We start from the raw sequence: 12,146 nt of genomic DNA, 5'->3' as shown, positions 1-12,146 counted from the left end.
AGTGTAGTCTGGCCCAGGGGTGTGAAGATGAATGGAAAGGCAACGAACCACCCTTGCTGGCTCTGCCTGGCCGGTTCCCCTCTCTCCACTGGGATTCTCTGCCTCTAACCCTATTACAGGGGCTGAGTCACTGGCTTACTGGTGCTCTTCCATGCCGTCCCTAGGAGGGGTGCGTCATTTGAGTGGGTTGAGTCACTGACGTGATCTTTCTGTCCGTGTTGGCGTCTCCCCCACCCCCGGGTTTGTGCCCTGTGGGAGATCTTCGTGGGCTATACTCGGCCTTGTCTCCGGGTAGTAAGATATCCCTCTAGTGGTGTGGGGGCTGTGCTTTGGCAAAGTGGGTGGGGTTATATCCTGCCTGTTTGCACCCGTCTCAGGGTATCGCTAGACAGGACCACAGTGTCTCCTGACCCCAGTATTTATGCTGCAATAGTTTATGTGTTAGGGGGCTAGGTTCAGTCTGTTATATCTGGAGTATTTCTCCTGTCTTATCCGGTGTCCTGTGTGAATTTAAGTATGCTCCCTCTAATTCTCTCTCTTTCTCTCGGAGGACCTAAGTCCTAGGACCATGCCTCAGGACTACCTGGCCTGATGACTCCTTGCTGTCCCAGTCCACCTGGTCCTGCTACTGCTCCAGTTTCAACTGTTCTGCCTGCTGCTATGGAACCCTGACCTGTTCACTGGATGTGATACCTTGTCCCGGACCTGCTGTTTTTGGACTCTCTCTACCGCACCTGCTGTTTCTAACTCTGAATGATCGGCTATGAAAAGCCAACTGACATTTACTCCTGAGGTGCTGACTTGTTGCACCCTCTACAACCACTGTGATTATTATTATCTGACCCTGCTGGTCATCTATGAACTTTTGAACATCTTGGCCATGTACTGTTATAATCTCTTCCACGAGTGTAAGACTGGCTGGACTGGCCACCAGTCCTACACTGGTGGCCAGTCCAGCCAGAAGAGGACTGGCCACCCCTCAGAGCCTGGTTCATCTCTAGGTTTCTTCCTAGAGAGGGAGTTTTTCCAAGCCACCGTGCTTCTACATCTGCATTGCTTGCTGTTTGGGGATTTAGGTTGGGTTTCTGTTCAGCACTTTGTGACATCGGCTGATGTAAAAAGTACATTTGATTGATTGATTGATTGATTGATAAATAAAGTGTTTTTTTATGGAAAGTTATAACATTCTCGGGAACAATTTTAGAACGACTTTAAATAGAACCATGAGGAAATCTGTAGGAAACTTTTTTGCTGAAATACTGAAATTACAACAGAAGAACGTTGTTGTTTTTTTAGAACATTCCCAATGTCCAAACCAGTTGGAGAATGTTCCTACAACTACCAAAATGTAAATGAAATGTAACCAAGCAATTTGTTTATGAATGTAGCTGGCTTGGGGTTAGGTAAAAGACCCAGTGTAGTCAAAAACATGACTTTTCTGGGTTTTAGATGATTTCCAAACTGTGAGGTAGGAATAATACTGTGAAATTGTGAACCTGTTGATAATGCCCTTTTAGTATAAAGAGCTGTTTGAAAAGACCGCCTGAAATTTCGGCCTGTGTTAGTGGGAGTTTGGCCTGCCCGGTGACATTAATAGACCAGTAAGAAAGAGAGTTCCAAACCTCTCTGTCAGTAACAGCCAGTTTCCAGTTTTCCTCTCTACACTCCCAGACAGTCCTAGCAAAACCCTTGCTTGAGAAATTGCTCTTGCTAAGAAGCTTCAATTTTACCAATTGAAAACAATCACAGTAAGGTACTTCATTGTTACCCAGAAATATTTTGATATTGAGATAAAAATGGCTGCATTGGCCCCTTTAAAGGAGGTACGGGCAAAATATTGTTGGATTTGAGTCATTTTAAAGACACCTGCCTATTAGCTGTATCAGTTATTGGTTCTGCCAGCTGAATGAGAAGGAGAGAAGGAGATAAGCACAGGGACTGAGCATATAATTACACTGTATATTGATTATTCCTGATTGAGAGGTTAACCAGGTCTCCAATCTAAATTGATAAAATGGGTATTTTGTCTGTCTGCAACTTGATGATGCAGCTGTGCACTTTGTCTGTTGCCAGTCAAACAAAATGAGATGATAAACCCAGATTTATGCCGGCTTGTGTGGTTCCGTGAGGTATTTGACATCATCTCTCTTCCTGTAGGCACATATTGCATCATATTAATATTAATCAGTATTTTCACACCTGATACAGCACATGTGAGCCTGCATATTAACACCCAGATGGCTCAACACTGACTCACTATCCTGACATAACTTATCCTATCACAAAAATCATGACATCCAGGAATGTGGTGGTGATAAAACGGTGGGTAATGTCAGTGGAGATAAGTGGTAAGTTAACACCTTAACACTAATGCTAACCGCACTAATATGGCACAATTGGTGCATAAACACCTAGTAATGTATAGCCCACCAATAAATATCTTAGCATGACTCTCCTTCAAACTGGATGCGGCAATCTGAGCACATTGTTAAAGCTCAGGGCTTAAGAATCCTTCTAAACTTCCCATTAATGTTAATGACATCCTGTGAGAACACTCCAACCTTCAGTAATGAGGACACGCCAACCTTCAGTAATGAGGACACGCCAACCTTCAGTAATGAGGACACTCCAACCCTCAGTAATGAGGACACGCCAACCTTCAGTAATGAGGACACTCCAACCCTCAGTAATGAGAACACTCCAACCCCCAGTAATGAGAACACTCCAACCCCCAGTAATGAGAACACTCCAACCTTCAGTAATGAGGACACGCCAACCCTCAGTAATGAGGACGCGCCAACCTTCAGTAATGAGAACACGCCAACCCTCAGTAATGAGGACACTCCAACCCTCAGTAATGAGGACACTCCAACCCTCAGTAATGAGAACACTCCAACCCTCAGTAATGAGAACACTCCAACCCTCAGTAATGAGGACACTCCAACCCTCAGTCATCAGTGATCCCTTTGAAAAGAGAAAAACAGAAAACAAACAAGGTCATCAGTGAGCAGAGGGTGAGCAGCTGTGTATCTATCCCCTATCCCCTCTCCCTCCTCCACCCAACCCAGAGATGGGTCCCTAACATCCACTCCAGAGCCCCTTGGGGTGTAGCAGAGTTGGTGTACGCAAACTCTTCTCCTTTCCTCCCAATACAAAAGACCGTTCGGAAACACAGTCATGCAACAACTTCCACATTCTCAGGCAATTTGAACCCTTTCACGTATAAATTTTAGTTTTGGGATGATTTTGGTTATCATAAGGGTATCATAATTGCCTGACTGTCTGACTATACAATTTCACATATGAGTGAAAATTATAGGATGACATTTGGTGTAATTGCTCAACCCCTGCCTGATCTTTTCGTTCTAAATAATGTGCAATGACATTTTCACAGATGCATCTTCCATTTATTTTTCAGTATTTGAATAAACACGTGTGTATGTACATGCGCCTGTGCGAGAGGGTGTCAGACCAGGGGTCTCTCTATCCTATTGGCTTTGTTGACATCGAAACACTGCCAACACATCTACCCTGCCCTTCTCGCCCCCTCTCCTCCCTCTCTTTTCCACCTCGCCGCGCCATGGGGCTGAGAGCCACTGTGGACTTGGCATTTAACAACTGACAAAGAGTGTTAACATTTAATCGCTAAATGTTAACTGCCAGCTTGACTCAGTACGGCGAGCGGGGAGACTTTATTTTACCAATGGATGGAACTTCTGTCTCGTTCTGCCTTCCGCTCATCCCAACAGTGGAAACAGCTTATTTCTGACCCAATTGTGGCACCAGCGATACTGGTTAGGAAGTTATATCTAATGCTGCTGCCTCCAAATGTAGACCTATAGAACTCATTTTAGACTCAGTGTGCCTAAGTCTCTGGGTGTTAGACTTAAGTACAGCCAGACTTTTATAGACTATAGGCTAATCATTTAGAACCTGGCCTAGATTAACTGGTAGAAGACTATGCCAGCTGATGGGATAATTAAAGTCAGTGGGGCAAACATATTTTGTTTATAAGAGGTAATCATATACAGTAGCCTACAGGATATAGAAGGGATAGTAGTATTAGCCTGTTCTAGAATGCCAGTAAGACATGACAGAATAACAGTAAGAAGTGCCCGTTGTTATGTAAAAATCCTCCCAGCGTGAAATAGTTCCCAATCGTTCTGATTGTGTTGTGATTGTGACGTCATGTTGTAAAACTTCTCCCAGCGTGAAAATGTTTCCAGTTCAATAATTGCATGTGCGTCTCTTTACATGGATGGCTGAGCTTGTGCGGATGTTTCTCTCACACCCTCCCGTAGTGCCAACGTCTTTGTAATCGCAAAAGATCTCTCCTCACATCAACCCTCGGGACATTGACGCGCGAGTCTGGGTGTTTATATGCTGACCTCACGCCTCAACAAGCTTCAATACTCCTGGCCACCATTGATTGGCAGATGTGTGAAACAAATGTGCGAGCCCACAGAGCAGTTTTTCAAGGTCGAGGAAGGGTGTGAGAGAAACATCCGGGCTGCGTTTCAAACTCATTCAAGATACACCCTCGTCCACATACCCTCATTCCCTTGGGGGAATCTCCGCGGACATATTTGTCGTCGGTCCAAATAACGTAAGCCCCTCAGCCCTCGTTTTTAATGGAGTTTGCGAGTGTACAATTGTGTTCACTTCGGGGCCTGAAACACCCCATAATTCAATTCGTGATGATTGTACATCCGCTAAGAAAAGTCAGCCGAAACTTAAAACCTCAACGTCAAGATGGAGTCAGCATACAAGTGTAAGTAAAAAACTAATGTAAATAAGTTAGAAATTGTGCTACTAATGCACAAACACGTCTCGTAAAAGTAATGATGCTTTTGTTTGGTTAGCTTCGGAAATTGTAGAAATTCCAGCCGGCTAATGTTATTTAGCTAATTAATTTGCTAGCTATCATACAGTAGGTGTATATTTAAGCAATAAGGCCCGAGGGGGTGTGGTATATAGCCAGTATACCACAGCTAAGGACTGTTCTTATGCATGACGCAATGCGGAGTACCTGGATAAAGCCCTTAGCTGTGGTATATTGGCCATATACCACAATCCCCTAAGGTACCTTATTGCTTTTATAAACAGGTTACAAATGTAATTAAAGCAGTAAAAATACATGTTTTGTCATACCCATGGAATACGGTCTGATATCCCACGGCTGTCAGCCAATCAACATTCAGGGCTCGAACCACCCAGTTTATAACAATATATTATATATTTAATGTAAGTAGACATGCAATCATAATTGACTGTAGCACATATAAAGCACCCACAAACTACCGGTGGCTGAGAACACAATCATCGCAGGATGAACGAGTGACGAATTTACGGGCAAGAGTGGTCCATTTAAAAAATCATTACTTCCTCCCTCGCCTCTTGCCCTGCAAGTGTATACTCATCATACGTCATGATACGTCATCAGCAGCATCCACTTAATTTAAGGGCTGAGGGAAGAGGGTGTGTCTGCAACATTGAAGGTCCCCAAGAACAGTGGCCTCCATCATTCTTAAATGAAACAATTTTGGATCCACCAAGACTCTTCCTAGAACTTCCCAAACTGAGCAATCGGCGGAGAAGGGCCTTGGTCAGGGAGGTGACCAAGAACCCGATGGTAAAATGTTCACGCTGGGAGAGATTTTACAGCATGACGTTACAGTCAGAACGATTGGGGACTATTTCAGGCTGGGAAGATGTTTACATGACAGGTGGCAGGTAGCCTAGCGGTTAAGAGCTTTGGGCAAGTAACTGAAAGGTTGCCGGTTTGAATCCCCCGACCAACTAGGTAAAAAATATGCAAGGTACTGAACCTTAATTGCTCCTGTAAGTCGCTCTGGTTAAGAGCATCTGCTAATTAACTGAAATGTAAGTGCCAGTTTTAGAATGGTAGCCAGCATTCCATTGTCAGCGTCTCATCTCTCTCAATAACCCAAAGGCATTTAAGGCTCACTTGCCGCTATAAATGCCAATCTTTGGTGACAAATGGGTGTTCATTTAGCAATATGATGGACGCTGAACAATCATCTACCAGAGTGACCCTGTGTTGTCACATTATAATACTTAAAAAAAAAAAAATATTGTATTCTAGACCTCTGAGGCCAGAGTTTTGCTGACATTTACAGAGACCTTGAGAGACCTCACAGTCTCTCTAGACAACGCAGAAGATAATGATGTTCACCACTATGTCTTGGCCTCCTCAAATCACATGGGACCAAGAAGAATAGACAATATGTCAGGATTCAGTAAATGGAAAAAAATACCTCATCCTCATATTTTCACACCACAACTGTTCTGTTAGAACTATACTGATCAGAAAATAAGTTACTGAGTTGCAGGTTCATATCATTGAATGTATTATACCCTAATCAATGGATTTCACATGACTAGGCATGACTAGGCATAGGCTGCCACTCACTTGGGAGCCAGGCCCAGCTAATCAGAATGGGTTTATCCCCACAAAAAGGGCTTTTGACAGAAATAGCCCTCGGTTTCATCAGCTGTCTGGGTGGCTGTTCTGGTGGACATTCCTGCAGTCAGCATGCCAATTGCAAGCTCCCTCAAAACTTGAGACATCTGTGGCATTGTGTTGTGTGACAAAATTGCACATTTTAAGAGTAGCCTTTTATTGTCCCCAGCACAAGGTCCACCTGTGTAATGATCATGCTGTTTAATCAGCTTCTTGATATGCCACACCTGTCAGGTGGATGGATTATCTTGGCAAAGGAGAAATGCGCACAAACAGGGATATAAACAAATTTGTGCACAAAATTTGAGAGAAATAAACTTTTTGTGCGTATGGAACATTTCTGGGATCTTTTATTTCAGCTCATGAAACAAGGACCAACACTTTACATGTTGCATTTATATTTCTGTTCAGCATAATAAAGTAATATCTCTCTCTGTGTAAATTCTTTTTTACATACCAGCTCCCTCGTAGTCCTTCAGACTGTTGGTTGTGAGGACAGGAGAAGGGTTGTAGTGTCGCTAGCAAGGATAAGCACAGATTTATCTGATGTCTTCTTTAAGTAATAAGAAGTAACATCATTCAAAGCTGCCTTTATCCATACCTCTAGAGAACTCCTCTTGGTATGTTGAGGACTGAAAGAGTCCAGGAGCATAGCACATACAAACAAACATACATACATACATACATACATACATACATATATACATACATGGTATAGTACAGTAGCTAGGACCTGGGTATAAATAGTATTTTTATCCCTTCAAACACTTAAGCTGCGCTTGGTTTAGTGGAACCAATTAGATAGTCCCGAAAGTGCCAACAATACCAATCCAGTGCGCTGGGTGAGCTAAACCAAGCACACTTAATGCATTTGAGAGAAAACACTGTTTTGACACAGGCCTGATGGTACAGTAGGTTAGGAAAAGACGGACAGTATGGGACAGCTTGGGTTTATTAAGGCACAACACGATGGAATAGAAAACCACTTTACTTGTCAGGTCAACTGCAATGAAAATCATCAATAGATTTTCTCATTTCCATTTCCACTAAGATCATCTTATAGCCTACTAATAGTACTTTAAAAATATATATATTTTAAAATAGCTCATCTTTTGATTGCCACTTTGTGGTCAGGGGTCACTGAAAGTGCCACTATGGGTTAGTTGTGCTTGAGATTTTCTCTTTGGTTGATAGACCTTGCAAATCCACTGTGGGTGAATTTAATTAAGGAATTATTTTTTTCAAAAGTTTCACAATATGTTTGAGATATTTCAATAAGACAAGATAAACTCCTCATCTTTGCAATTGACTCGACACTGATCTAGATGGTCTACAGCGAATGTACACACACAGATGTCACACATGATCCACCACACACAGTGACAGGAGCTAGAGGTCAAAGGTTAAAGGTCAGATAGAGGTCAAGGAGAGACACAGAACACTCAAGGTAAAAGTCACCGCTCACCACAGATATAGGATCAGATTACCTTAGCCCCAATCCTAGCCTAACTATTAGGAAGTTGATATAAGCTCTGACCGTGTATCAGTGGTTAGGAGCAACCTTTACCTATTCCACACACAACGGCCATTCCTACCATGGTGGCTTTGGGAGCGGACGGGCCAATGCTTTTCACCTAGAATACAGAAGGAACCAGGCACAGTAAGTAGTGGAGCGGACAGAGAGTTTACAACATATCAAACCAAGAGAGGAGAGCCAGATAGAGCAACAGAATACAGCTGAAACATCAGAACATATTATATATTTTCTTTCAAATGTCACATTTGCCAATCAAATAAAGACATGGTATTGTACAGATCACTTCATATGATCACATAAGTAGAAATGAATGCGGACATTTGATCAGCCCTTACTAAAGGCTATGCCACACACTCCAAGTAAAATACAGCTAACACCGGACTGAACACTACGCTACTAGATTAGGTAAAAGGAGGTAAAGATCGAAGGTTATATGCGTATAAACGAGATGAAATGTGAGGCAGAATGAAGGTTGGAGGAATTACGAGAGAAGATGGGCTGCAGGTTAAAAGGATGGCAAAGAAGGTACAGATCCAATACTAGAGGAGTAGAAAGGGGGGAGATGAAAGAGACGAGGAGATGTAGAAGTCAGCTGTGTTCTATACACCATGTTACCACCGAGGCGTGTGCACACACGCACACCCACGCATGCATGCACACGCGCATGCATGCACACACATTGTTGGGTATGAGGGTCCAGCCATGCGAAACTTTGATCCATCATTATAGATGATGGATCAGCTCCTCATACAGGCTGCCTCCCACACAGCAACAGATACTGATATTTAAAGAAATTGGTTAAAACCTTATTCTAAAATTTAATAAATAGTTGTTTTTCCTCATCAATCTACACACAAAAAACACAATGACAAAGCAAAAACTGGTTTTTAGAAATGTTTACTAATTTATAAAAAATTATAAACTGAAATATCTAATTTACATAAGTATTCAGACTCTTTACTCAGTCCTTTGTTGAAACACCTTTGCAGGCAATTACAGCCTCGAATCATCTGGGGTATGACGGTACAAGCTTGGCACACCTGTATTTTGGTAGTTTCTCCCATTCTTCTCTGCAGATCCTCTCAAGCTGTGTCAGGTTGGATGGGGAGCGTTGCTGCACAGCTATTTTCAGGTCTCTTCAGAGATGTTCGATTGGGTTCAAGTCCGGGTTCTGGCTGGGCCACTCAAGGATATTCAGAGACTTGTCCCAAAGCCACTCCTGCGATGTCTTGGCTGTGTGCTTAGGGTCATTGTCCTGTTAGAAGGTGAACCTTGACCCAGTCTGAGGTCCTGAGCGCTCTGGAGCAGGTTTTCATCAAGGATGTCTCTGTACTTTTCTTCGTTCCTCTTTGCCTCGATCCTGCCGGTCCCTGCCACTGAAAAACACCTCTGCAGCATGATGCTGCAACCACCATGCTTCACTGTAGGGATGGTGTCAGGTTTTCTCCAGATGTGACACTTGGCATTCAGGCCAAATAGTTAAATCTTGGTTTCATCAGACCAGTTTTGGCAAACTCCAAACGGGCTGTCGTGTGCCTTTTACTGAGGAGTGGCCTCCGTCTGACCACTCTATCAAGGCCTGATTGGTGGAATGCTGCAGAGATAGTTGTCATTTTGGAAGGTTCTCCCATCTCCACAGAGGAACTCTGGAGGTCTGTCAGAGTGACAATCGGGTTCTTGGTCACCTCCCTGACCAAAGCCCTTCTCCCCCGATTGCTCAGTTTGGGAAGCTCTAGGAGGAGTCTTGGTGGATCCAAACTTCTTACATTTAAGAATGATGGATGCCACTGTTCTTGGGGACCTTCAATGTTGCAGACATTTTTTGGTAACATTCCCCAGATCTGTGCCTCGAAACAATTCTGTCTCGGATCTCTACGGACAATTCCTTTGACTTCATGGCTTGATTTTTGCTCTAACATGCACTATCAATTGTGGGACCTTATATAGACAGGTGTGTATCTTTCCAAATCATGTCCAATCAATTGAATTTACCACAGGTGGACTCCAATCAAGTTTTAGAAACAGCTCAAGGTTGATCAAATGGAAACAGGATGCACCTGAGCTCAATTTCGAGTCGCATAGCAAAGGGTCTGAATACTGATGTAAATAAGCTATTTCTGTTTTTTTGTTTTTATAAATTTGCAAAAATGTGTGATTATGGGCTATTGTGTGTAGATTGCTGAGGATATTTTTTATTTAATCAATTGTAGAATAAGGCTGTAACGTAGGAACATTTGGAAAAAGTCAAGGGCTCTGAATACTTTCCGAATGCTCTGTGGGCCTACGTTCCCCACCTCTAAATGCCTAGCAACACACACACACACACACACACACACACACACTGATTTGTTAAGTAGTTAAGTAGTAGTATGAATAAGTTACAACCCAACACAGCCCTGACCTCACTATGACCAGATACAGCCCAGAACAGGTCAGCTAGTGTGTTGCTGTGCATACATGTGTGTTGAGGTGGGAAGGCACATTAATAATACAGACATACAAACGCTTTAAGTGACTTGAAGCCTTGACCTAAAGAGCTAATGGAATGCTATGGCCCGATGTCTAACACACTGAAATCAGTTGGAGCTGTGGAAAGCCAAAGAGAGATACAGATATCCAGCATGGTACCCTATTTCCTATTGTGCACTACTTTTCACCAGAACCTTATTGGTATGGATCTACAGTACATGTAAGACATTGGGTTGTGTCCCAAATAGCACTTTATTCTCTATGTAGTGACCTGGTTAAAAGTAGTGCACAACATACAGTAGGTATTACATTTGGGTTGCAGATTTGGACTTATATGTACTTCCATATCTATATTTATTACATTAGAGACATTCTATTCAAAACTAAATGGAATGTATTGATTATTCCATGTCTATTCGTGGCTAACTTCTGTTAATTGACAGTTTAGAAGAATGATGCCCCCTTAGGTCACATTGTTTAACAATCTGTATCCTTTGTTTCACCTATATCTACTGCTGACAGGTAGGGAGAGATGATGTCATTCACAAGTCAATGGGTTCATTCCGATTGGCAGCTTTGGCTGACTCTTTAGTCTTGGGTTTTTGGCCGTGTGTACACTTCAGTACAGGGAGTCTATAGCTGCACCACAACGAACCAAACAAACCCACTGGGGGGGGGGGGGGGGGGGGGACGACTGATTGCAGGGGCGTCATTCACCCCAGAGATCTGAGGGGACAAAAAGTATGTGAGGATGGCTGTGGGGTGGTCCGGAGGGAAGCTAGGCCCCATCGACCGTAAGTTGGAGAATTTTGCATTTTTCAAACACGTGAAACAGCTTTTTCCTTCAATCTAGAGCCATAAGCATTATGCTTAATACTATGAACTCTTGAGCTGTATCCTGGTGGTTGTTTATTTAAAGTATCTGGATATGCTTCTCTGCTTCTGATAAAATGTTGGTGAAAGATTGAAAGGAATGTGAGACATATGTACTTGCTTTTCTAAAGTCTACCAAACTGCCAGCAGACATGCTAGCTAAGATCGTTAGACTAGCTAGATACTCTAAATTCATTGATACCCTGAAATGGCTTCTTGGTAGCTAGTTATGAGAGTGGGACATTGGGAACAACAACAACAAAAACTATTTTAAACAGGACAAATCTGAGGAGGCACATAGTCCTGTTCCTCCTTAGGGCATGAGGCCTCTGACTGGTTGAATCAACACGGTTTCAACATCATTTCAATAAAGCAATTCAATGTGATGACGTTGAATCAACATGGAAAAACTGATTGGATTTGCAAATAGTCATCAACGTCAGGGAGACATTTCAAAATGACAACTCAACCAAATGTAAATCAACGCTAGACGCTGAAATGACGCCTGTGCCAATGGGACTGCAGTGAATGCTATCGTGACTAAAGCAACAGAGATGTCACCGCCCTGAGGGAGACCCTCAAATGGCCAGCCTAGCTTGTCTACAGTCAGCGAGAGCCAATGTTTGCGAAGATTTTCATTTAGATTTGTGCTCAGGGTAAATACTTCTACAATGGCCCTGGTGTGTTACTCCAGCCTGCTACTCCGGCCTCCGCGGCAACATCCCTATAAGTCTGATGAAATCAATGAGCTAGAGTTAGCCTGCCTGGAGGTCATTTCAAGAA

At 43.0% G+C, this 12,146-nt stretch overlaps 1 protein-coding gene across 4 annotated transcripts in view; it reads right to left on the bottom strand.

Annotated features, from left to right (window-relative positions):
* The window catches only part of shisa6 (shisa family member 6), a 68,095-nt gene that overhangs the window by 16,283 nt on the left and 39,666 nt on the right, over positions 1-12,146 (bottom strand). For 2 of the 4 annotated variants that reach the window (XM_031805163.1, XM_031805164.1), the window contains exon 5: positions 8,080-8,118. The exons of the other annotated variants lie outside the window; for them this stretch is intronic. In XM_031805163.1, coding sequence (XP_031661023.1) covers positions 8,080-8,118 — 39 coding nt within the window. The remainder of the gene's footprint in view (positions 1-8,079; positions 8,119-12,146) is intronic. 4 annotated transcript variants of the gene reach the window in all.

Source organism: Oncorhynchus kisutch, linkage group LG25 (assembly GCF_002021735.2).
Source record: "Oncorhynchus kisutch isolate 150728-3 linkage group LG25, Okis_V2, whole genome shotgun sequence".
Lineage (NCBI taxonomy): Eukaryota > Metazoa > Chordata > Actinopteri > Salmoniformes > Salmonidae > Oncorhynchus > Oncorhynchus kisutch.
The sequence above is the reverse complement of the archived record's forward strand: the minus strand, read 5'-3'. Positions and strand labels throughout refer to the sequence as shown.